Source organism: Leopardus geoffroyi, chromosome C1 (genome assembly GCF_018350155.1).
Source record: "Leopardus geoffroyi isolate Oge1 chromosome C1, O.geoffroyi_Oge1_pat1.0, whole genome shotgun sequence".
NCBI lineage: Eukaryota > Metazoa > Chordata > Mammalia > Carnivora > Felidae > Leopardus > Leopardus geoffroyi.
In genome coordinates this window covers 219,379,963-219,405,990 of record NC_059328.1, presented here as the reverse complement: position 1 = coordinate 219,405,990, position 26,028 = coordinate 219,379,963, and the positions used below count along the sequence as shown (strand labels likewise).

The window sequence follows — 26,028 nt, the reverse complement described above, 5'->3', positions numbered from 1 at the left end:
CACCTGGAGGGCCCTATTCTTCCAAGTTGCAACACCAGGGCAGGGGTGGCAATGTGGCCACAGACCCCTGCTTCTGGGTCTCTCCCAGGAACACAGCAGCCTCCCCCGGTCCCACTTTTCTGGGTCCTGCTCCCTGCCCAGCACCTCCTCTCCCCCGAGTCCTACCACCGGTCTGAGTCAGCCTAACACCCAGCTGCCCAGCCCGCAGGCCTGGCCCTGTCCCCCCAGGTGACCGCTTCCATCCTAGGGCTCTCTCAGGCCTCCCGTGGCCACTCTCAGGAACTGCCCCGCCCGCTGCCACCCCACTGCAGGCCGCTGTCAGCTCCCCTCTGCTCGCACACTAACTCCTGATGCACCTGTGCCTGGACCACAAGCCTCCAGACCAAACGCACCGCGGCTCCCACCTGCCTTCTCCTCCTCCCGACCCGCCTAACACAACCACGCTTCACCGAGTGCCCGTAACTCCCTCCCCACGATCACAGCACAGCCAAGTGCACACACACACATGCAGGCTCGCATGCACACGTGCACGCCCTCTTCCTGGCTTCAGGGACCTTGTACAAGGTCAGGAGGGAACCTGTGCTTGGGCGTGAGCTCTTGAAACAGTACACGTTTCTCCGGCACCAGGCCCTTCAACCCTCAAAAGCATCATCCTGCCCCCGGCGGGGCCCAGCCTCGCTTCGCCCCGTGCTCCCCCCCACCGCCCCCGGCGTGCCCCAAACCCCTCCCACACACACTCCCCCATCAGGAAGCCCTCTCCACCCTCACCCCGCCTCGCAGCAGAGGCCTCACCTGTCCACCGTGAGCGCCTCTGCCCCGTCTTGACGCTTCACCCGGGGAGGCGCTGGTCTCGCACTCCCAGGCCGAGGTGGTTTTCTAAACCCAGATATTGGAAAACCAGAGAGGGAATGTGACACACGTGCACATTTCAAAGGGGACGACAGAAAACCCAGGTCAATGTCATCGCTAATCTCCCACCATCAACTGGTCAGGATGCAGTCTGCAGAGCATTAAGAACATTCCAGTAACCTGACAAGTTGAAAGTATCCGTCTTTTAATCCTATATTTTCATTAAATTTAAGATCCAGAAAGTAACCAAAACATTACCATAATTACGAATTTCCCTAAATCTTTAAAATGCCCTATGTGTGGTTACTTATACCCAGCATGTGAAAATTAAGCAAACGGTTTTTGCGTTCTTTGTACAGGCATTTCCTCATAATTAAGCTCAAGCACTGGAGAAACGGCAGAAGGTGCAAAGAGAGAGCACGTTGGCCGCAGACCTGATGTTGGCCGGAAGCTCGCTCGGCAGCTCGGATTTCTCCTGGACAGAAGGTCCGACTTCTTCTGAAGCGTGACAATCGCATCAGCAATTCACAAAGGAGGAAACACAAATAGGTAAGTGCTTGAAAAGACAGCCATCAGGTAAGTGCAAATGCAAACGAGCTTTATTCGTCTATCATTTTAATGAAGACAGAACAGTCGTTTCTAGAGGTGGTGAAGATCTGGGAGATGGCGTTCAAACCCTGGAAGTATAAACCAATTCTGTTTCTTTGAAAAGGTGGGTGGATCCGGTCAGCTACAACCTGAGAAGGATGGACGTGTGTAATCAGCGGTGTCAAGAGGGTCACCTGCCACCATGTATTAGTGACGGGAGGTGGGTAACTCCAGCTGCACACCGGACCCTCTGCACAAAACGTCATCACTCCAACATGTAACAGTAACGAGCGTGTCTCGTCACCACACACACACACACACACACACACACACGACAGGGGTCCTAGAAGGACGGTCATTTCCATGAGAAACAGTGCTTTTCATCTCCTTCTTCATATTTTTCTGCATTTAAACAGATTCTACTTTGGGTATGGACCAAATTGTTTCTGTAATCTGAATAAAGCTTCTTCATTTTGGTGAAAGGACTTAATCAGTAAGTAACAAACTCTATTAAGGCAATTAAATTCATCCCACTATTTAAAGTAAAAAGCCTTTGTATTCTAGAGAATAGAATGAATCAAAATTTGAATTTAGAAATGTACTTTTGGGGCGCCTGGGTGGCTCAGTCGGTTAAGTGGCCGACTTCGGCTCAGGTCATGATCTCGCGGTCCGTGAGTTCGAGCCCCGCGTCGGGCTCTGTGCTGACAGCTCAGAGCCTGGAGCCTGTTTCAGATTCTGTGTCTCCCTCTCTCTGATCTCCCCCATTCATGCTCTGTCTCTCTCTGTCTCAAAAATAAATAAACGTGGGGCACCTGGGTGGCGCAGTCGGTTAAGCGTCCGACTTCAGCCAGGTCACGATCTCGCGATCTGTGAGTTCGAGCCCCGCGTCGGGCTCTGGGCTGATGGCTCAGAGCCTGGAGCCTGTTTCCGATTCTGTGTCTCCCTCTCTCTCTGCCCCTCCCCCATTCATGCTCTGTCTCTCTCTGTCCCAAAAATAAATAAACGTTGAAAAATAAATAAACGTTAAAAAAAAAAAAAAAAAAGAAAAAAAAGAAATGTACTTTTTACTCTGGAAAGAGTCCTAAGATGCATTCTTCTGGAACATAAGGTGTGTAGATTAAATCTTAAAGTGGTACACGTATGGTTCCTTAACAAATCTGAGAGTACACGTTCGTATTGACACACACACACACAATTTATAGCAAACACATTTAGTTCAGGCCATTCCTTACCTGTATCACTAGGGGAGTCACCTAAAAAAAGAAAAAAAAAAAGGCACGTCAGAAAACCGACTTTTGTTTTAGTGAAGCTCGGAATATGAAACGAGCAGGATAGGGAAAAACACAAACTAAGTAACACAAACGCCTGTCGGGAAAACAGGGCCCTTTCCTCGGAGCCTCTTCCAGCGTCCCACTGTGATCACTTGGGTTTCAAAGATGGAAGGACAAAGACGAAAGGAAACTACGACCCATAAAATGCCACTAATGAGACGACGAAAGGGATACGAAGAGAGGGGATCACACACACAGATGAAAGATACACGGCAACAGCTGATACGCCCAGGGAGCCACCAGCAGACCGAGGGGGACACGAGGGACGAGAGGGGTGACCTGGCAAACAAGGCTCCGGGCACTCTGACGACTGGACAAGAGCGACGGGGCCCTCCCCGCAGAGCTGGCCAGCAGGGCTCTGCCACGGCCTAGCTCCCTATGGACTACTTTGCTCTTTTCACCCAGGATCCTTCTTCAAGGGCTGCTTTTTGGGGACAAAGGTGACCTACGTGGCCACAAGCACCCGAGTGGAAGCACGGCAGGGGTGGGGTGGACCCCAAGTCACAGGAGGACAATCTCTGTGTGACACGACCACGTTTGCAGAAGCACTGAAGCTGCATGGGTCCGAGTCAGCGCCAGGGACCCGGGGTCGCCCCGAGGGCACACACGCACCCACAGGGGGAAGAGTGCTCCTCGGACACCTTAGCCTGCCCGCTGAGGCGCACTTGAGAACGTTCTGGTCACCGGTCATAGAGCCACGTGAACGGTGCCCCAAAGAAGGTGGCTCTAGGGACAGGAGAGGCCACGCCTCCGGGGCGACAGGAACCGGGAGGCCCTACAGGGCCCATACGTAGGGAACACAGGAGCCTCCCGGAGGTCACGCTGCACACAGTGACAGGGCAGGGGCCAGGCCCAGTGCAACTGTGGGTTGGTGGTTAGGAAGCACCCGGAAATGGCGCTTCCAGACAGCGCCACTGGAAGGACGGGGTGATGGCAACGGGGGGCTTGGGCTCAACCCCAGGACGGGCCTGCCCTGGGGCCAAAGCAGGTAGCAGCAGACCCTCTCCTCAACACCGTGCTGCCTGGCCCTGGACCCCAGACTCCTAAGCTCTCGTCGAAACTCACGCCATCGGGTTGGGGACACACCGCGGCTACTGGAGCTCAAGGCCGACACCCGGATGGTGAGCTCACAGCGGCCTCACCCCTTCACAGGCGGGGTCCCCCGCCCTTTGGCGAGGGCTCCAGCCTCAGGGGCGCAGGTCTCGTCCGGACCCTTCACCAGCTCTGCCTCTTTCCCTGCCCACGCACACCCCCTCCCTGGGCAGACCCTGCCCGGAGCACCCCGGAACCTGCCTGTCCCCCCACCGCCCACACGGCCCAGGCCACCCCCGCCTGGACCAAACTGACGCGACCCACGTGCGATTCAGCCGCTCAGCCAGCACACACCCAGCCCCATGCGGCCCCGTGGCCCCCACGCTCCCGGCCAGCACCCCTCACCACACGGCGCCCCCCAGGCTGGGTCCCCGTGCCCACCGCCTCGGGCCTGCCACGCACCCGGCCTGCGGCGTGCACGAGCCGACGAGTGTCACCCGGCCCGCGGACGCTGGCTGCGGGACGTCCCCTCTGAGCCCGACACGTGCCCGACAAACGCCAGACGCATCTTTCACCACAATGTTTTCTCGATGCAGAGAAAAACCAGGCCCAGAGCAGAATCTCACCAAGGTGCGACTTAGGACACCCCGAGGACATGACAGAAACGTCGGGTCAGGGCAGTGTCCCGAGCTGTTTAAAAGTCCTCTTTGAACACAAAACGTGGGAGGTGTGCGGCTGGGCCGACGGGACTCCAGCAGTGACTCTGACGCTCGGTTCGGGTCGTTCTCGACTCCGCCTGGGCTCCGCCCGCCACCCCAGAAAGGACACTGGGGTCACCACGCAGTGTCCAGCCTGCCCTAGCCCAGCTGATGTGAAAAGGCGACAGTGGGCCACCCACCACATCCAGTCCCGATGAAGAACCAGGGACTGGACTCCGTGTGGGTCAGAAAGCCAAGGGGACCTGGCCGCCGCCCTCTGGGGAGAGAGGAGCCCCCCGGGGTTACATCTGGGGGGACCCCTCTCCCTCACCGAGAAAGGAGTGAGGAGACGGTGTCCCGCTTACCTTTCTGCTTCACTGCTGGTTCTGGCTCGACATGCTCACGCCTCAGACTAGCTGAATTATCGTCTGAAACGCTAGCTGAGTTAGTATTAGCTTCTTTTGTGCCTGACATAAAACAGTTTAAAATGGGTCACGAAGACGCACACACAGGCGGGTCCCCTCCGGCTCCAGTACTTACCCTGCTCTCCCACCCCACAAGCTCCCAGAACACCCACCGAAGGCAGCTTTGGAGAACTCACACCCAGAACGTTCCTCTCAGCGTGGCTGTGGGATCAGGAGAGGGAAGGGGTGCCCGGACTGTGAGCAGACCCCAGGCCCACTCAGCCCAGGCGGAGGCGTGGAGTCCCCACGGCCGAAGCCAACTAGCCCCTCCACCGCCATTTCCAGAACCTTCTCCACCCACCTCCCCACTGCGGCCAGGCCCAACTGAGAAGCCGCAAATAGGTGGCCGTGTCAGGAAAGCAGGGCGAAGAGAAAAATCCTTCCAGCACAGTGCACAGTCCTGGAGATTGAAAGTTCCCCTTGGGGCGCCTGGGTGGCGCAGTCGGTTAAGCGTCCGACTTCAGCCAGGTCACGATCTCGCGGTCCGTGAGTTCGAGCCCCGCGTCAGGCTCTGGGCTGATGGCTCAGAGCCTGGAGCCTGTTTCCGATTCTGTGTCTCCCTCTCTCTCTGCCCCTCCCCCGTTCATGCTCTGTCTGTCTCTGTCCCAAAAATAAATCAACGTTGAAAAAAAAAAAAAAAAGTTCCCAAATAACTTGTGTACTGATGGCTGACTAATGTACCAACGTCTATGAAAATAGAAAAAATATCAAACACCTAATAAAACATTTTTTACACTAAAAATAAGGGGCGGGAGGTGCTGGAGGAACAGATTTCAAACTGTGGCAGGACCCAGGGTAGAAAGCTAACCCATCACCACAGGACCTCACTCTCTAAAATGAAATCAGGAGACAAAAATAAAATTAGAAACATTGTTCCCTTTCCTGAAACACAACCTTACAATTTCTTTAAAGTATTCAAATAAACAGTTTATATCAGAGTCAAACTATCATTAACTATCAAAGACCTGATTTTATGTAATAGAACCACATACAATAGAAGACACGTAATTTGCTAAGGAAATTTTGTTTGATCTATAAAAATGCTTTAAACAGCCTGATTCCAATAGTTAACTATTTATGATCTATAAGACAACCAAAGAATGTGATATACTAACCTCAAAAATAAATCTAAACTTAAACATCAGCTTGGCAACTGTAGATTATCAATTTTAAAAGAAAACACAAGAAGTATAGGTTGTTACACTTTATTTGAAAGTGTCAAAACTTTCCTACACTATACAAAACCCACCACACGGTAAGTGATTTCCAAATGCATCGCCTCTGCCTATATCTCAAGGGGACCAATGACACTTTGCACCATTTCACCGCTTCCAAGGTCTTGTGGCATTCTTTCTTTCTTTCTTTTTAATGTTTATTTTTGAGAGAGAGAAAGAGAGACAGAGTGCAAGCAGGGGAGGAGCAGAGAGAGAAGGAGACAGAATCCGAAGCAGGCTCCAGGCTCCGAGCCGTCAGCACAGAGCCCGACGCGGGGCTCGAACCCACGGACTGTGAGATCGTGACCTGAGCTGAAGTCAGACACTTGACCCTGAGCTACCCAGGCGCCCCAACTCTGCATTTTTATAATAAAAACTTGTACACAACAAAGCAACAGGACATGGGTGAGAGCACCCGAGTACAACGCAGCTGTAAGGATGTCCCCCTGTCCCGTCAAACGGCGGCAGAGAGAACAGGCCCATCACGCAGCTGGCGCTCCGATACGGAGCAGGGAAGAAGCGGACAGCTTCCCTGTGTGGTGGTTCGGGGCGCGTGGGAGAGCAAGAGGGAGGACACAGCAAAATGCAGGAATACTCCCGTGACGCCCCGGTCCCACGGGCGAGCCACTGCGGCCGAAGTCAGGCCAGGGCCCGGGGAGCAGGCACAACAGGGGCCAGCATAGCTTAGCAGCACCAGCTCAGGGTGAGGGCACCCGGGAGGAAAGGCTCAGTGAGCAGACCCAGCACTGGATCTGGAAATCACGCCCAACTGGAAAATCAGCCACGGTGAGGCAGCTGAGAAAACGGAGTCCCGACAGCACGAGATGACCCCTGTGACAGGCATGCTGGTGACCTGCAGGGGCGGGACGTAGGGGCAGGGGGCAGAGGGAGGGGACCGCCCAGGGACCGGGTGCAGGGCTCCACTCGTGGACGCCAGGGGGCACTGGGCTCCGTTCCAATCTCTGCGAAGCTCTCAACTGAGAACTGTGTGCCACAGGGTTCCGGAGAGAACACCCACCAGGCGAGGGCCCAGGTCTAAACAGCCACTCAGGTGTACTTCCATCCCATCAGACCATCTCAGCACGAGACCCACAGTAACTAACGGGGCATCTGCAAAGCAGGTGCCGTGTGGCCCACGTGCGACAAGCTGGCCACTTTCTGGGCGGAGCTCATTTGGCCTCAAGGCAGGTGCTTCTACACCCACTGAGCGCAGAGGGGCCTGCGGCTCGGACCACGCACCCAGGAAGCTTGCTCGAGGCCAAGAGGTGGCAACGGCAGGAATGGGGTCTTCCCTCTGGTCTGGGACACGGGCAGACGGTCACCGCCCGGCCGGCTGCCCCAGGTGGCGGTCTCCGCTCACACGACCGGCACCACCCACCCCTCTCCCGTGCTACGGGGGCTGCCCGCAGCTGAGCCTCCGCAGAAAGGAGATCCGTATACTTTGAGAGGATGTGGCCGAACGGCAGCACGCCCTCCACCCCCCGCCGTCAAGTTCGTCGGTGAGAACCCCCTCTGCCCCACCCCCACTCGTGCTTACACTCTCTCTCTCTCTCTCTCTCTCTCAAAAATAAATTTAAAAAAACATTAAAAAAAGATTTACGCTATATTTTCTCTTAAATGTCACTCAAGCTTCTTAATATTTCTGAAGAATTTAACATCACAAATACTGACACTCATCAAGGATCACCCCATCTGAAACCCCGAATTCATGCACCTAATGGCCCCACAGCAGCAGGGCGGGGACGCGACGCACCTGTCCCACCGCCGCCCCAGGGTAAGAGCGCAAGCCACGGGCAACAACGTCCCCTCGTGCCGCAGCAAGCACCCTAAAACCTTTATCGGGGGCATTCCCTTAATACAACACAGCAGAGCAGGACCGGAAAGCTGAATAATTTCTCTATCCACCCGTCCACATCGTTTTTCTAAATCCCAACAGCAAGATGAAGAAAGCATCTTGATCTAGATGCGAAAATGAGTTACGTGTAAAAAGGCACGTAAAAGTTAACTAAAACTGAGTTAATATTCTTTATCATAATTTAGCAAATTAAAGCAAGCGGAATATCAATTTCATTGATATTGTATCAATATTTGGTATCATTTCTGATCTTCAGTATATCACGATTAGAATAATAAAAAATATAACCACACCGAGGTAAATACGTCAAAGTGGTAAAGAATTTAAACTAAAGAACATATTTTTCTTACCTATATCCGAGGTCGTAGTTTCCTGATCTGGTTCATTATTTAATCCAGACACTATGGAGCCTAAAATTTTAGCTGAGATACTATCTTCCTTTCTTCCTGACACAAAATAGTTAACAACAGATTAAAACATTGCAGAGGACTCTGCGTGTGGGGCAGGTCCTCCCGTTGGGACGGACAGGGCTTTACACGAGGCTCATGCTCGCTCATCCCCTCCAGAGTCACAGGACACACGCCTCCCCCCTCCTCCCGCCGCCCCTCCGGCCCCCGGCTCTCAGGACACCCTCTCCCCGGACTGTGGGACCCCCAGCAGTACCGCCTCCGCCCTGCAGGTCCTGGCGGGCTCCAGAGCCCGCCCTCTTCATCTCCACGGTCCCCCTACTTGAATTTCACACGAGTTTCCGTGTCAGGGAAAGACCACCGTGCAAAAGACCCCCACCTCCTTCGACGTCACCTTCAGTGGCTCCTGCCCCTCCCTGAACCCCGGGCCTACGCCTCCGACTGCTGTCTCCACACACCACCGGGCTGTTCACGGGCACTTGAACCTCGTGCGCGGGAAGCAGAATTCCTTGTGCTGCCGCCCATCCCACCAACCGTTTCCTCCCAAAGCCCCGTCGCTTCAGTGAATGGGCCACACAGGTGCCCAGCCCCCTCCCCACTGACCTTACCTCCGTGCCCTCTCCTTTCTAGCAAGTGCCCCGCGGTCACCCCGCCTATCTGTCATCCTTCTATAAATGTGTCCTACACCCAGTCTGCTCTCACCAGTGACACTCGGGTCCCTGCCATCACGGTCTCACCCGGACACCTACCTGCCGCCCGGCCTCCACACTTGCGCCTCTCTAGTTTCAAAAGGAGATGCTTCTAAAACCTGAGTCTGATCAGGCCTCTGTCCGGCCTCATGTCCTCCCAGGGCTTCTGCGCACACTCGCCACAAACACTTGACCAACGTGGCCCACACCTCGGGCCTCCCTCCTCAGGGGCCCCTCCCCCCTTCCCCTCCCCGCCCGCCTCGCTGCTGGGCCTCCCATCACTCACACAGGCAAGGCTGTCCCCCCGCCCAGGGCCTCTGCCTGTTCCCGGACGTCCGCACGTCCCCCGTCACCTTGTCAACTGTCTGTCCAGATGGCCTGTCCTCGGAGCCTCTCTGCCTACGCACCCTGCCCCTACCACACCCACCCCTCTCGGCTACGGTTTCCATCAAAAGTCTCGTCATTAACGTGAAGGCAGCACCCTCGTTCTCTTTATTATCTGCCTTGTCCCTCTACGTTACACTCCCCGGGGGGGCAGGTACTCCAGAAATATCTGCGGAACACCCAAATGGACAATTTCAGCCCGTCACTGACTTATGGTAGGAGACCCACTCACGGTTGGGGCAGCTCTGGCGGGCAGGGCTTCACGCCCCGAGCCTGCACCACCCTGGCCAGAGCCACCCCTCCACAGCCCCAGCCCGGCTCAAGCAGGGCTCCACCCGCAGAGCTGCACCTGTCCCCTGGTCAAAGAGAAGCAACGGTGTCACTCTCCAACATTCACAGCCCCCACGAGGGCTTGCTTAGTCTTACCGAGCTGTTTCACGGTATGTTCCTTCTTAGCTTTACTGTAGGAAGGGTTATGTTGTTTTTCAGGGGAGGCACTATTTTCACTGGTTCTAGAGTCCCTTCTTCCTGATGTGAAATTGCACAATGAAAGTATGTGTTAAACTTAACCTGTGATGCTTCGTTGTACGGTCACTCGTAGTGTATTTTTCTGCTATAAGACACTACTTAATCATAAGCAAAAATCATCGTGTTGTTATGAAGAATGTTTTTCGGGTTCTGTGGGGATTCCAGAAGAGCTTTAAGAGTCTGTGTGTCTAACAAACCTGGGACCCCACACTCCAGTAAACGTAGGCTCATCTCCTTGAGTAGAACATAGATGTCCTGTGCCTCATGGACCTTGCGGATGCTGGACGTCTGCCCAAGTGCCCTGTGCCGTACCCATTTGAGCACGGCAGCTCTGGTGGGGGAGGCTGGGCGCTGAGGTCCGCGCCTGACTGGCAGGCAGGGGAGAGCCCACCAGCTTGCTGACACCTCGGTGAAGCTCAGCATCACAAAGCCTGGAATCTCTGGTGATCGGATCTCAGTGAGACCACGGGCAAGGAGCCCTAAGGCACAGGCTCCCCAGTCAACTCAGACGCACACGCCCTGAGCTATTAGAAAAGCGGACAGTAACAACCGTCAGCTTGAAACAACCCGAAACCAACAGAACTATGGGCTGAGAGGAACACAGGCCAGGTTTGGGGTGCAGTGACAACAGTCAGCGACACGCACACGTTCTGACACTCATCGCTAATAACAGGGGGGAGAGAAGACACCATCGCTGAACAAAGTGACCACGAACGAGCACAATCCTGACCGCCGACACCGCCCAGCACGGGCACACGCGTCCTCTTGGGGGAGGCGGAGACACGCGTCCTGACTCGAAACCACAGGTGTCCAGTCTTCCCCAGTGAGGGCACAGGCAACCTAATCCTGACAAACTAATTAGTTCTATTCGAGGGACGCGAGACTCTTTGATGCAACGTTTTAAAATAACCTGGAAGAATAAGCACATAAAATGGCTTAATATCAATCATTCTGGAACACCTGGTGAGCTATTCCGAAAAAATAAACTGAGAGCCTCACCTTACAGCGTCACTAAAAAGATTAAATATAAAAATGCAGGATAAAGCACAAATCTTCGTCTCTCGAATCTCTAGACAAACTACAAAAAAAACAAAAACAAAAACAAAAAAAACGACTGGCCGCTTCCAGTGCAGAAAAATCAAGCACTCAGGCAAGTGAGGAACGAAACACAGCGAGTAGAGATGAACTGGGGGGGGGAGAACAAACACGTATCTAAAAATCGGCAGCCATGCTTCATAGACAGCGAGCTTGCGCAAATTAAGGACAACACGGAAACTCCATCGCGGCGGTGACGAGCCCACAAAGGAGAGGACAGGCCCGAGAGGTCAATACACATGATTAACACACGTTAAAAATGCACAATTTCACTAGCAATTAAAAAGAGCCAGCACCGTTCATTTTTCACGGACCCAAGTCGGCAAGCCTCAAAGACACCGGAAAAGGCGTCGGGCGCGGGAAACTGATGTGCACCTCGGCTGACACCCGAAAGCCTGCCTGCCCCAGGCACCAGGGGCCCCTCCCGGGAGCCTCGCCCACAGAGATCGCCCACAAGAGGCCAGGTGCCGGCACAGAGACGCTCAAGGACACCGCATACCATTATGAGGAGAGGACTCTGCCTCATCTCCGTGCCACTTCTCACGTCCAACTAGGTCCACGCTACCTGGACCTCTACGATGTAGGAAAAGGATGCCTTCTCGGACACGACCGCTGTTCAAAGTAACATGACACTTCCCTGGAAAGCCTGCAAGGGCGCTCGCCGGCACTGGCCTGACCCTCGCTCCCACCTACCGGTCTGTCAGAACCGGGTACTGCCCATGGGCTAAGCCCCGGCCGGGCCTGCCCACTTGAGCTCCAGCTCTTAGCTTTTGGCATGATTCCTGGGGACCATTTCTGCTGGTCTTTAAATGGTAAACATCACCTAAGAGCAGGGTGCTTTCGTCGGCCACTCTGCATCAGGATTAAATTGAGCCTACCGATTCACACGACCAGAGTCAAGGAAACACGGGCGACTGGCAACCATTTCTGGAAGATTAAAATTTGAGCACATCTTCCAGATTGCAACAGATCTCCAGCAAAGAGGCGCTCCCCTGCCCCTGGTGTCATGGGCTCACACACACACATGCACAGGAGACAGAGGGAGAGGAAGGGAAAGAGGCAGGGAGAGAGGGAGAGAGGGAGAAAGAGACAGACAGACAGACAGACATATCTTCACCCCTTCCACATAGCCTTTGTTCATTCCCCCAGTGGTACATCTGCCTTCTAGCCACAGGACTTGTTTCTACCAGATACGGTGACCAATTTCCATATTTTCAGTTACTTATAATGATAAATTTGCAGTACCTTCCATTGAATTTTTGGATCGCCGTTTTGACATCTTTGCTGTCACGGACCCAGACGCTCTAGTGGAAACCTCAGTCTTAAAGAAAAGAGAAGGAGAAGGAATGAATCAGTGCGTATGTCACAGCAACACGTTGAGCAGACTTCCTATTCAAGCTCTGCTTAACGAAGAACAAAGAGCAAAGAGAACACCACCATCCAGACGCTCGAGAGCGGAACGGGGCTGCTCCAGACCTGAGGCTGAACTGAACCCACGGAGGCCCCTTCACTCTACAGTCAGAAACCAATCTTCTGCAAAGGCCTAAAAAGGCCAGCAGTCCACCAGCCACACTGAGAAACACTATCTTGGCAGCTGTGTTCCCGAGGACTCACTCTCGGTGGCTATACGCTATTCACTCACAAGCGTCCATCCGTAACAATTCACAGTGCGAGCGTTCACGTTTAAAGACAGCACAAAGCAGCCGCTGTGGTTTTGCTGCGCCTGCCAGGATGACTCCTAACCGGCCCCCAGCCTCCATTCCACACCTCATCCATTTTTCCTGAAGCTGCCTGGATACACTTTCTGAAATGCAAACTGGACTGTGAAAGTCAGGATGAGTCTAACCTCTGGGGCCCAGAGGCGCAGAGATGACATGGCCCAGCCTCGGCTGTCCCCCAGCCGTAGGATACGCACCGCAGGGTCCCGCATAGGCTGGGCACAGCTTGGAGGGGTCCCTCCAGTGCCCCTGCTTTCCCTGTCTGCCTGGAGATTGGACCCTCTCCCGGATGACGCCCCCATCCCTTTGTACCCCATACATCATACTTGTCAAATAAACGAATAAGGAAAGCCCACAGCCCGACATCCGGACTCCTGCGTGAGCCTGGGCCATGTCCCGCGCCCGGGTCTCCGTGGGCTGGAAAAGGCCACAGTGCTGCAGTCACCACACACCAACACAGCTACCCGTTTACGTCTCTTGAAATTATTTTTTAAAGTTTACCTCTGTTTCAGCTTTGGAGTCTTTCACAGATCCATCTGACAACTTTTTATACACCTCCCCTGAGTTTGAGGACTGTTAAAAAAAACAACAACAATAATTCATCATATTCTGTTGGTATTCAAATCTGTGACATCTACAAACGCATCAAGATGCGAGACGTTTCTTGCTGACCAGTAGCAAGATCACTTTCCCTTAAGATCATCGGTCACACTCCAGGCCTGACGCCACCCATGTTTCCAAAGGGCCTTCCGGGACCTTTCTCCACGGGGCAGACAGGGCAGGGCCACGGGGTCAGGGCGGTGCCTCTTGGGAAACTACGGAACGGCATCTCCTAGACATGCGGGATCCCCACACCAGGCCAAACTCCTCAGCGAGACGCAGGAATCTGGAAACGGGGTAAGGAGTGAACAGAAACGGACACACAGCCACAGTCCGTGCTTCCGAGAGTGGGGCAACGTCCGAATGGACGCTTCTTTGTAAGCGAAGGCTTCAGGCTGTACATCGGGAAAGTTCTCCCAGAGCAAATTACGTGCAAACTGCACACACCAACTCAGTCCTACAGTCAGGTCTCTAACAGACGCATCTTGATGCGAGGAGGAGAAAGCAGGAGAGACTACACAGAGATCGTCCTCCTCAAGGACTGAAAAGCAAAGGACAACGGTTCAAGTCAACGACCACGTGTCCTCCTAACTCCCTGCAGAAGGCACCAGGCTGTCCTCCTAATTCCCCGCGGAAGGCATCAGGCTCTGTGCGCAGCCCCTCGCCCGCCCCGCTGTCCCCTGAGGGTGAGGAGTCACCGTACCCCCAGCCCTGACACCTGGCCCTCCCCCCCCGCACCCCCACACTCTAGACACACCAACCATCCGCCTCATCTTCACAAAAAGCCTGAGGGGGACTGAGAAGGTCTGATCATCGTCTCTTCCAGACAGAAATCGAGTGGAAGAGTGTCAAGGGAGCCGACGGAGGGTGAGGACGGGAGCCTCCCCAGAGCTGCCTGTACCAAAGTCCCGGAGCCTGGTTCCCTGGGAGGTGTCCACACGGGGTGTCCTCACCACCAGCGAGCACTGCCCTGCAGACCCCGCAGAGGAACCCCAGATCTACACGGGAGCAGCTGTCCCCGCAAAACCACCCCGACGGCCGGCTTTGGGGGCCTGGAGGACCAGCTCTGAGCAGAAGCACAGGCCCAGGGCGCCCGGCTGGCTCAGTCGGTAGAGCAGGCGACTCTTGATCTTCGGGTCGTGAGTTCAAGCCCCACGTTGGGCAAGAAGCCTACTTAAAATTAAAAAACAAATAAGTAAATAAAAATAAATTAAAAAAAAAAAAAAAAAAAGGCGGCAGCAGCACAGGCCCCTCGCCCTGGTCTCACCCGCGAAGTCAAGCCGTCACTCCCACCAGGCTCCAGTGTCCCACAGACCCGCCTATAAAAACTCGTCTTTGGAATTAGCTTTCTGTTTAGAACACCGGTCACAGCATCAGCAGTTTCAGTGAACGTACAGTATGGGAAACTTCATAAGACCTGGACAGCTGAGAAGGTCATCCCGTTCCGGGGGCTGCCCAACTCGGGCACAGAAAAAAACGAGAGAACGTGCTAGCGCCTCAGAAAAATGAGGTCAGTGAAAAATACTTTTTCTTAGACCTCTAAAAAGAGGCAAAAGGTGTGGAATGCCTTTGTTATTTCTAAAGCCTTTCTCTAAGGGAAGCCTGGTTTTCAGGACACATATCACAGGGCCCATCACTCCAGGGGGGTCCTGGGAGACCCTGAGGCTCCCCCAGGGTCATGCCCACTGGGCCCGTCATCGCCCAGTACAGTACATCCCAGAGATGCCACAGGGCCGGGAGGCACAACCCTGAGTGCCAGCACTGGCCCTGCTCCTCACTACCCAACCACCTCACCTGGGCAGACCCTGAACCTTTCCAGACTTCGGCCCCTCCTTCCTAGTAGCTGGAAACCAGCAGATCTCCGCATTCCGCCTCTGGGACGCCGAAGTGTCCCCGTGAGAACAGGCACCTGCAAAGCCAGTCCTGACAGAGGCCTCCCCACCTCTATGAGCCCAAAAGTCACCTGCACGTTTAGAAAACACCGTCTGAAACCAAACAAATTTTCTGGCCTGTCGTAAATGTACCTGAAAACTTAATCAAACGAGAATTACAGCAATCAGAGGTCTCGTGCTCCTCCACTAATGCGCACAGGACTCAGAGCGTGGCCCTAATCCTGCCAGAAGTCAGCCGTGCCCACAAGCCAGGCGGTGCGTAAGAGCCTGCACACGGCTGAGGCACACCTAGGAACTGCGCGCACAGCGACGGCGTGAAGCTCCGTCTTCCGAAACGCCCACGCTGCACGCCCACGGTGCAGAGGTGAGGGGAGCACCTCGTAAAACACCTGGCAACGCCTGGGGTCGGTCTGGGGTTCCCCTGGGAACCCGAGCCTGCCGTGGGTGGTGCTGGAGAGAAGCGGTTTCCTAATCATGCCACGACAACGACAGAAATCGCTGCAGGTTAAAGGCAGAGGGCTGCAACCAGGACCTTACCTTCCTCTCCGGTTTGTCGTGCTCTCTGCTCTTCTCCCTGTCGGGGTTCCTGGAGTGGTCCCCGTCCTTGCCCCTCCGCCTGTCGCGGTCCCTGTCCCGGCCCTTGTCTCGCTCTCGCTCCTTCCGTCTCTCCCTCTCCTTCCCGGCCTCACTCCGTCGCTCTCTCTCGCGCTCCATGTCCTTGTCCCGCTCTCGGGTGCCTCTGTCCCTGTCCTGCTTGGCCCGGTTCCTGGCTCGCTCGCTCTCTCCTTCTCCGTCCTTGTCCCTCTCCGGCTCCTTGTGTCTCTCACGGTCGTTCTCCATCGTCTTGTCCTTGTCCTTGTCTCGTGCTTTGCTTTCTTCTTTCACGTCTTCCCTCTGTTTCTGGTCTCTCCTTGCACTTTCCTCATTCATCTCGGAATATCTTTTATCCTGAAGAAAAGGTCAAATAACAGCATCACTTATAAACACCTTTACCTGGGCTACAAAAAGACTCATTATCTCCCTTCCGGATATGCACAACTTGCAATTCACCTCTTTATCTTCACGAACTCCGGGCCCTTCCTCTCGCGCGTTCCTGTTGTCCAATTCCTGAGACTTGGACGTCAGGGAGGTCCTTGCCTTCGCGTCCCCCCTCTCTCCAGCCAACACTCGTTTCACCGCATCGTCACTGGAGAGCTTGTCATCAGAGCGGGAGGAAACGAAAGGCACGGTGAAAGTGACATCAGCACAAGTGGCAAGTGCGAGTGTCGGCATTCAGGGACAGCTCATTAAACGCGTTCTGCGTCTCCCCAGGGAGGTCCCGGGAGAAAATACTAGAAGGAAATGCTGTTAGCACAAAGCACGGCCTCTCCTGGTAACTGTCGCCTCCGGCGCGTTAGCACGGACAACAAAGGCGACCCACACAGTTCCACAAGTGCCTGAACTCCGCCCAGGATCAACGGGGCCCCGCATGGAAAGGGCCTCACAGAATGATCTAACTCGAGCTCTATGAAACACAAAAACCCTCCTGCAGCGTCCCTGCCACCGCGCAGAGGCTTCGAACACCTCCGCTCAGGAATCCCGCCTGTTCATTCCACAAGGATGCCCTGAGCGACTGTCACACGCCAGGCGCTAGACCACAGGTCAAGGACGCTTGTGCGTACTGGGGGAGAGACCAAATGCAACAATTACATGCCTGGGAGGGAGGAGAGGCCAGGGCTCTGGGACAGCCGATCCCACACCTGCTGCCTGACAAAGACACAGGAAGCATGACCATGCAGGGGACCTCAGGGTTCAGGCACGGGCGTGAGAGCTGAGAGGGAGCCGGGGGACAGGAAGTGGACCAGATCTCCAGGAGCCTTGTGAAGCCAGGCCATGGAGAGGCTGTGCCCAGACGCAACAGGAAGCTGGCAAAAGATTCAGCAGGGAAGGCAGGCGTCAAATGTGTTTTGAAAGAGAAGGAACACGAAGGATGCAGGGGTGGGGACTGGGGACAGAGCCGGGGCACTGGCGGAATGAGCTCCTCGTTTCCAAGCCTGAGAGTTGGATGCAGACCAGGGCGAGACTCTCTGGAGGCCTCCTCGGGGCCCTGCTCCCCACCCCCACCACCGCTGTGTGGGCTGAAGGCCACCCTTTCCCACTTTGGCAACGTGGAAGGTTAGCCCCGCCCACGATCCATAGGGTCCACGAAGGGCTGTATCAGCTATGCCCTCTCCCCAGGCCTTAGAGACACCTGCTGCCATCACCAAGCTGAGATGTCCTTAACGTCCTTGGCAAGAATGACCGACCCGGGCTGGGTCTAAGCAGAGAGCCCAGCTTCAAACCCACAGTGAGGATCCCAGGAAGTAACCAAGCGGCCCCTGTACAAGTGACACAAGGTGTCTCTGAAGGCAGCACAGCTCTGCAGCCAACAGCCAGGAGGGGAGGAGGAGCGGAGGGACAGTGCGGGGCGGGGGGAGGGAAGGAAGGGATGGAGAGAAGCAGAAAACAGAGGCTGGAAAGGTAGGCAGAGGACAGGAACATCCCATGAGCCCCAGAGAAGAAGAAAAGCAGGTCCTCCGCCCTGCCCACCCCCTGCCCCTGCGCTGGAAGGAGGCCCAAAAGGAGAAGGCAGGCAGGGCTGGGTGCACGGGCACGCAGCCTCCAGCCACCCGCCCCGAGAGCAAGTGTCTGTGAGGTCCCCTGGTTCACAGTGAAGCCTGGAGAAGGTGTGCGTGGCATCCCCTCACTTGTTTCACGGTACAGTTTTAAATCGCTTCTCCTGCGACTCGGAGGCTGCGAAGCATAGCCTTTGACAGACGCCACCAGACCCTCTCCCCACGCTTCCGACCCTGCCGTCCCCATCTTGCTTTCTGGTCCCGCCAGCTCTGCACCCCTGCACTACCTTGCTGAGACAGCACTTTGCAGTTCGCCAGCATTACCTTGCTGAGGCAGCACTTTCCAATTCTCTGCAGCAGCTCGTTAGTTCTCTCAGGCTCGTGCCCGGCCACGATCCGCACTGGTTTCGCCGACAGCGGCTCTCCTGAAACCATCACCACCACGTCTATGGCCTTCTGAAGGAAGCTAATTTTTGCATCTTTATCCTGAAAGATTTCCATTCAAAACACAAACAAAAAAGTACTTCCAAAGAACTCTGCACCCTCTTCGGTATGTTCAACAGGCACGCGTACTGTTGGTAGATGTCAAATCTGGAAATACGAACCCTCTGTCACAAAACAAAACGACTCGCTGATGCTTTTAATTCTAGCGGAGAGGCCGGAAGAAACCTTGAAACACTGACTCCATTTGTTAACGGATAAAATCAGCACGATGAGCAGTCGGCGGAAAAAAGGAAACGGAACGGGAAGGGCGAACCGCAGCCCACAGAGTGGCCGACCCCTCGAGCCGACACACACCCGGCACGCCGCTGACAAAACACCCATTTGTTAAGGTGAGGGTGTGACGCCCCCAGCCTACCTTAACGTTGTCGGACTTCATCTCGGCATCCGTGTAGAGGCCCTTCATGAAACCAGTCACCCTGATCACCTTCAAAAGATCAAGGCCGTGGTCAGCACCTCACGGGACAGCCCCTTCATCAGCCTCACCCCCTGAGCCCCACGGTCAGCAGCCGTCAGAGCCTGTCCACATCCAGGATTTAATTCCTTCACTTGCTCAACAAGCTTTTGGGTATCTACCGAATGCACGGCCTTTTACCAGGCAGGACCCAGTCTGGAAGTGGGGACAGGTGAACGTTACAAAGACTTGCGGGGCACTAGGGAGCACAAGATCGGTCCCCAACCCAAACGCAGGAGGGGCAAGGGTGTCAGGGAAAGCTTCCCAGAGGAAATCAGATCTAAACTGAGGCCACCGCAACCAGGAAACGAGAGTGGGGGGCAGGGGTGTTTAGGAAACACGTGTCAGGCTGAACAGTCCCTGCAAGGTCCCGGGGCCAAGAGGGTCCCGTTCAAGGGAGCAAAAGGGTTCAGTACGGGGGTGCTGGGGTGGCTCAGTCGGTTAAGTGACCGACTTCGGCTCAGGTCATGATCTCACAGTTCGTGGGTTCGAGCCCCGCGTCGGGCTCTGTGCTGACAGCTCAGAGCCTGGAGCCTGCTTCTGATTCTGTGTCTCCTCTCTCTGCCCCTGCCCCACTCACACTCTGTTTCTCTCCCTCTCTCTCTCTCTCTCTCTCTCTTTCTCTCTCTCTCTCAAAAATAAACATAAAAAGAGAGAGAAAGAGAGAGAGAATCCTTAATATTCCTGGAACCTTTCCATTTTGTCTCTTTTGACGTTTTCCTAGTTTGCAGGCAGTAAAATTGTGAATAATAATTTTAAGGGACACAAAACATTAACCTCACAAGATCAATGCTTTGATTTATGAAAGAGGCTGAGTTAGTTGAGCCGTCGCTAAGATACCAACGGTGATTTGAACACAATACTCAGAGGCAGTGAAGAATTTTCAGAGGAGACTCTTCACCCCCTACCTGAAAATGCTTTCCAATAGGCCAATCATCCTAATCTCCTTAACAAGTAGGTGCCAATTAATGAATCTGCCTTTACACAGGGCAGAGAAATTAATTTCAGCATTAGATTAGGAAAGAAAACCCATGAAAGAAAAGCAGAGCGTTGGTTCCCAGTGGAGAACGTGTAACTCCTTCCACACAGCCTGGCTGCCTGCCCAATCGAGTCAATTCCTGCTAGAATGTCCCTCCTCCTCCTCCACTTCAATGTGCTCTGGCCTTCCAGGAGCCCAGCACCACACCAAGACCCATGGGATGAGGCATATGCCCCCTGCCTCCCCACTTCAGTGGCCAGACAGGAGTAACACAGAAGATAAAGGTGTCATGTCGGGCCATGGTGGCACGCACTGGGGTCAGGCAGCCTCACCTCCTGGCTTAGACGTCACTACCTGCCTACTTGGCAGGATAACACAGCACACAGCCCAGCTCCCACCAGGCTCTCCACACGGCCCTGTCCCCTCCCAAACACTGGCCGGGACAGGTGGAAGGAGGTAGAGGCTAGGCAAGGCAGCCCTGGGATGTGGCTGGGATTCCAGAGTCTCAAGCACAGTTAGGGTGTTTAACACAGAGGTGCACATTTTAAACTAAGTTGAGAGAGCGGATAAGTAAAGCAGTTTGTGGAGAGGAAGGCGCCCACCGGTCGGAAAGAGAAGTGGAGACGAGCACCAATTCGGGGAGCCCTCAGAAGCCTGCAAGTTCAACCTGATTCCTAACTCCCAGAGGCCACGCCCCAGTTGCTGAGTTCAATACCCTTCTTAGCTGCACCACGCAACGCGCCTCGGCCTGAGTTACCAGGAGCCTTGACAGCCCCGTTCAACGACAAAGGCTGGCTGTGCACCTTCTGTGTACCTTACTCAGTTCAGTTCACCCAGGATATGGCAACAAACACACACGGTCTCCACCGTTCGGTAATTCACCATCCACTGGGGAAAAGTTACAGACAATCTCCATGGAGGCCAGGCTGTGCCCTTCGGCAGAAAATATCAACCTGCTCTTCTAGAGTTTTCCCTTCGGGGTCCCACTACAACCACCTTCAACAAATTCACCCCCAGGTTTTTATCAAACCTCTAAAACATGGGGACCACGGTGCAGAGTAGTGTGGAGAATGCTTGGGAAACATGAGGATAGAAAAGAATAACTTCAGTATCCCACAATGTCTGGTCACCTTTCACGAGCCAGGCACTGAAAGGGCGGGGTGGGGTGGGGGGTCCAAAAACGTCCCTGCCAAGCTAAATGGAAGATGAGCTCTAACAGATACATAGGAAAGAAATAAGGCTCCCTGAGGGGCGGAGGTAGGCAGCCCAGTGGGGGTGGATGAGAGGGCAGAGCAGGGGTGAAGGCAAGGAACTCGGTGCACAGGCACCGCGGGATTGGGCCCAGCGCGCCCGGGCAGCGGCTGTGCTCGGCTAGGCGAGGCCGACTCTAACGCCAACCCTGATTCTGGCCTCGACCCCTACCTGGGCCCCGATCCCCGGCTCCGACCCGGCCCGTCCGCACCTGGGCCCTGACCACCCCCCCCACACACACACACTCCCGGGCCCCGCACCTGGGACCCTGACTCCCGGCACTGACCCTGACCCGGGTCCCGACCCTGGCTCGCCCGCACCTGGGCCCCGGCCCGCACCTGGCACCCCAACTCCGGCTGCACCTGGGGCCTGACTCCTAGCGCCGGCGCCCACCCGGGTCCCGACCCGCACCAGGGCCCCAGCCCCCACCTGGGACCCTGACTCCGGCCCTCACCTGGGTCCTGACCCCCACCTGCGTCCCGACCCGCACCAGGGCCCCGACCCTCGGCCCCCGGCCCCGTCCGCACCTCCGTGATTATGTCGTGCAGGTAGCGGAACGGGGGCTTGTTCAGCAGCTTCTCCGTCAGCGGCGGCCTCCGGATCACCTTCCCCAGGGCCTCCTGCGTCCGCTTCACCACGGCCGCGTTCATGGCGGCGCCGCCCGAGCCCGCGCCCCCGCCGCCCCCGCCAACCCGCCGAGCCTAAGCCGCGCTCCCGGGCCGCCGCCGGCCCCGCCGCCGCCGCCGTCCGCTCCGGCCTGGACGCAGCGCCCGGGCTCCCATCCCACAGTGCACCGGAGTCGGCTACGGCGCGTGCGCGGGGCCGCAGGGGCCGGTCGCCAGGGCGGCGCGGCCTTAGCAACGGACGCGCCGCGGCGCCCCGCCCCGCCCGCAGCGCCTGCTGGGAGAAGTCCGCCCCAGAAGTGGTGCCCGCGCTTCGCAACTTGGACGAAGCCACGCCCTTGGTGTTCTAGCAGGTGTCGGTGATTGTGTCCCACCCGTCTGCGGGCCGCCGCGCCCAAGTTCACTGCAGAAGTCCTTCCGGCAATTTGGAGGCTTTGTGATCTGTTTTTAGTTCTTTTTTATTAAAAGATGCTGATTGTGGCCCCATTTTTAAATCCTTTGTTTTATTGAGATATAATTGACATATATGGCATCAGTTTCAAGTGTAGGACATAATGATTTGGTATTTGTGCACGTCGCAAAATAATCACCACAGTAAGTCTAGTTCACATCCACCACCATAGTTTCAAAAGCTGTTTATTGTAATGAGCAACCTTCAAATCAAATATGTAACACAATATTAACTAAAGTCACCATGCCGTCCATTATATCCCCATAACTTAGTTATTTTATAACTGGAAATTTGTACCTTTGACCCCCTTTATCTGTTTCTTTCTTCTAATCGTACTTTTTAAAATTTTATTTACATTTATTGTTACCATGTTCGATGCTCTTCATTCTTTGGGTAGATTCAAATTTCCATGTGGTATCATGTTCCTCCTGTCTGAAGAACTTCCTTTACTATTTCTTTTAGCAAATATCAGCAAGCAAAGAGTGCTCCCACGGTTCCTTTATTTGAAAGTGTTTATTGCACCTTCACATTTGAAAGATTGTTTCACAGAGCACGCAAAGCTGGGTTAACAATTTCTTTTCCTTTCAGTACTTTATACATTTTACTCCATTGGCTTCTTGTTTAGTTTCTGAAGAGAAGTCGGCTGTAGACCTTTGTTCTATGTATCTGGCTGCCTTCAAGATTTTCTTTTATCATTGGTTTTTAAAAATTTGCCCATGATGTTTCTAGGTGTGGGAGTTTTTCAACTTAAAATTTATATTTGATTATTATTCATATGCAATAAGCTTTACCTATTTTAAGTATACTTACTGGTCAATGCATTTTGCTCACTATATACAATTATGTTACCACCACCACAATCAAGATATTTCCTCTCGCTCACATGCAGTCTATCTCCTCTCTCTGCCAGCACGAGGCAACAACTGATCCACTTTCTGTCATGATAATTATGCCTTTTCTAGAGTTTCATATAAATGGAATCATAAGGTACATAGTCTGTTGTGCTTAATTCTTTCTTCCACAATTTTGAAATCTATCCGTGTTGCTACATACATTAATATGTCCTTCCTTTTTGTGGCTGAGCAGTATTCCATAGTACATTTTGTTTATCCATTCACCAGTTTATCAACATTTGGGTTGCTTTTGGGTTTTGATTATTTATAAGTAATGCTGCTAGGGGCGCCTGGGTGGCTCAGTTGGTTGAGCATCTGGCTCTTGATTTCAGCTTGGGTTGTGGTCTCACAGTCATGGGATCAAGCCCTGCATCAGGCTCTGAGCTGAGCGTGCAGCCTGCTTGGGATTCTCTCTCTTTCTCTCCCTCTCTGTCTGTTCCTGTCCCCACTCCCTTCTCTTCATAATAAGTAAATAAGCTATAAAATCTTTTAAAAAAAATAATGCTGCTGGGGCGCCTGGGTGGCGCAGTCGGTTAAGCATCCGACTTCAGCCAGGTCACGATCTCGCGGTCCGGGAGTTCGAGCCCCGCGTCGGGCTCTGGGCTGATGGTTCGGAGCCTGGAGCCTGTTTCCGATTCTGTGTCTCCCTCTCTCTCTGCCCCTCCCCCGTTCATGCTCTGTCTCTCTCTGTCCCAAAAAAAATAAATAAACGTTGAAAAAAAAATTAAAAAAAAGAATAATAATGCTGCTAAGAACATTTACATACAAGTCGGGGCAAACATAGTTTTCCTTTCTCTTGAATAAATACCTAGGAGTACAATTCCTGGGTTGTATGGTAAGAATATGTTTAACTTTACAAGATGCCACCAAGTTTTCAAACTGATGGCATCATTTTTCGTTCCCACCAGCCATGTGTGTGATTTCTACTTGCTCCATATCCCTGCCAAGACCTGACGGGTCAGTCCTTTTTTTCTTTTTTTAGGTCACTCTTCTTTTTTTTTTTTTTTTAACATTTATTTATTTTTGAGAGAGCGTGAGTGGGGGAGGGGCAGAGAGATGGGAGACCCAGAATCCGAAGCAGGCTCCAGGCTCCGAGCTGTCAGCACAGAGCCCGACGCGGGGCTCAAACCCACGAACCGTGAGATCATGACCTGAGCTGAAGTTGGACGCTCAACTGACTGAGCCCCCCAGGCGCCCCCTAGGTCACTCTTTTTAACTTGAGTCATTCCTGGGGCACCTGCGTGGCTCAGTCAGTTAAGCGTCCGACTTCAGCTCAGGTCATGATCTCACGGTTCGTGGGTTTGAGCCCCGCGTCGGGCTCTGTGCTGACAGCTCGGAGCCTGGAGCCTGCTTCGGATTCTGTGTCTCCCTTTCTCTCTGCCTCTCCCCGGATTGATCTCTCTCTCTCTCTCAAAAATAAGTAAACATTTAAAAAATTAACTTCAGTCATTCTAGTGGTGCTGTGATGGCATCTTATTATGCTTATAACTTGCATTTTTCTAGTGATTTGTGATTTTGAGCCTCTTTTCATGTACTAATTGGATATTCATATGTATTTGGTGAGGATAACTCATAAAGTGTCCAGGCGTTCATGGAATCCGTGCTATGTGCTGTGAAAATTAATAAAAGAAAAGAGTGTTTAGCATAGTCAGAAGGCCAGCAGGCTGAGCTCTCATTCCTAGCATCGGTTAGCAATTGCAGATCCGACAGGAAGAGAGGGAACTTGCGCATGGATATTATTTTACCATCCCAGCAGCAGGAGGAAAGATTTCCTCCTGGCCAGGCAACAGCCCAGCCAATGAGAGACAGTCACAGCCCAGCCAATGAGAAGCCAGTGTACTTCCAACTCCCGCTTTACTTCAATGGACCCTGTTTGTAACAGCCCTCTGAACTCACCCTTTCCTCTATTGGAGAGAATTTCTCTCCTTTGTCCCAGGGACTTGCCTATGGTTTTGCTGTAGGTTACTTGTCCCTGATTGCAATTCTCCCCTATTCCAGAATAAACCTATTTTGGCTGGCAAAATAACTAAGAGCTTTATTTCTAAGGTCAACAGGGGCTGGGGACTTCTTGGAGAAGCACGTACCTTCCAGTAAGCAATATCCATGCCATTCTGTGATATCCGCACGTCACTCACCCTGCTGCTAATGGCATCCAGGGCAGCATTTGGTCACCCACACGGAGGCCAGGTGAGCCACCAGGGCTCATTTCCCTCCAACAGTGCCAACCTCGCCTCTTTCTGTGCTCCACCAGGCAGGCAGACTGGCTGTCTGAGGCTTCACTGAGAAGTTAGGGGCCACCTAAGACAATGACAGCCTAGGAGGGAAGGAATTCGACAAGCCTCGTCATATAGAGCTATTCCGTGCCCCGTGGGGAAAAAGCACGCAGCAAATTGCACCCTCAGAGGTGTTCCCTCCCGGGTGGCCCTCAGCTAGTAACCCTCCCCCCAACTTTCAGGTCTTACCCCCTTGGCCAGAGCACTTCCATCCTCCGCCCCCTGCCTCGTCAAATTGCCCTGACTTTCTAGAAACCCCACCTTCTACATTTGTATCTTCTCATCCACCCCCTTTCTTTTCAGCACTGGGTTCTCCATTCCAGACTCAGCCCGAGGCAGGGGCAGGACTGCCTAGCAGTTCAGTCCCTTGGAACAGTCCAGCGTGATGGTGGACGCTGTGAACGAGGGCCTGCCGGGGTTCCAGATCGTCACTGTCCCCATGTTTGTCCACATATTTGTCTTTATCACACACATGTCCTGCCTCCCTAGAACGAGCGTTAAATCAAACTCCATAAAGAAGAAGAAGAAGAAAAGAGTTCCCCAACCACTTCACCGTTTCTGAACGTCCTTGCCCACGATGAAACACTTCCTATTCAAATGGAGAACAAGGTCAGCCCCTCTCTTCCCCTTCCCTGCCACCCCCCCCCCCCCCACGGCGCTGAAAG

The 26,028-nt window shown here is 54.0% G+C and overlaps 1 protein-coding gene across 8 annotated transcripts in view; it reads right to left on the bottom strand.

Annotated features, from left to right (window-relative positions):
* TRAF3IP1 (TRAF3 interacting protein 1) overlaps positions 1 to 21,917 on the bottom strand; it is a 62,497-nt gene extending 40,580 nt beyond the window's left edge. For 2 of the 8 annotated variants that reach the window (XM_045481945.1, XM_045481948.1), the window contains exons 1-13: positions 21,651 to 21,917; positions 18,798 to 18,866; positions 18,263 to 18,424; positions 16,395 to 16,538; positions 15,882 to 16,292; positions 13,354 to 13,425; positions 12,380 to 12,455; positions 9,938 to 10,039; positions 8,382 to 8,477; positions 4,864 to 4,965; positions 2,670 to 2,690; positions 1,284 to 1,347; positions 793 to 876 (exon numbers count right to left, since the gene is read on the bottom strand). In XM_045481945.1, the coding sequence (XP_045337901.1) occupies positions 793 to 876; positions 1,284 to 1,347; positions 2,670 to 2,690; positions 4,864 to 4,965; positions 8,382 to 8,477; positions 9,938 to 10,039; positions 12,380 to 12,455; positions 13,354 to 13,425; positions 15,882 to 16,292; positions 16,395 to 16,538; positions 18,263 to 18,424; positions 18,798 to 18,866; positions 21,651 to 21,773 (1,526 nt within the window). In that variant the 5' untranslated portion in view covers positions 21,774 to 21,917. The remainder of the gene's footprint in view (positions 1 to 792; positions 877 to 1,283; positions 1,348 to 2,669; positions 2,691 to 4,863; positions 4,966 to 8,381; positions 8,478 to 9,937; positions 10,040 to 12,379; positions 12,456 to 13,353; positions 13,426 to 15,881; positions 16,293 to 16,394; positions 16,539 to 18,262; positions 18,425 to 18,797; positions 18,867 to 21,650) is intronic. The other 6 variants (XM_045481940.1, XM_045481941.1, XM_045481942.1 and 3 more) reach the window with 6 other exon arrangements.
* Between the last annotated feature and the right edge of the window lie 4,111 nt (positions 21,918 to 26,028).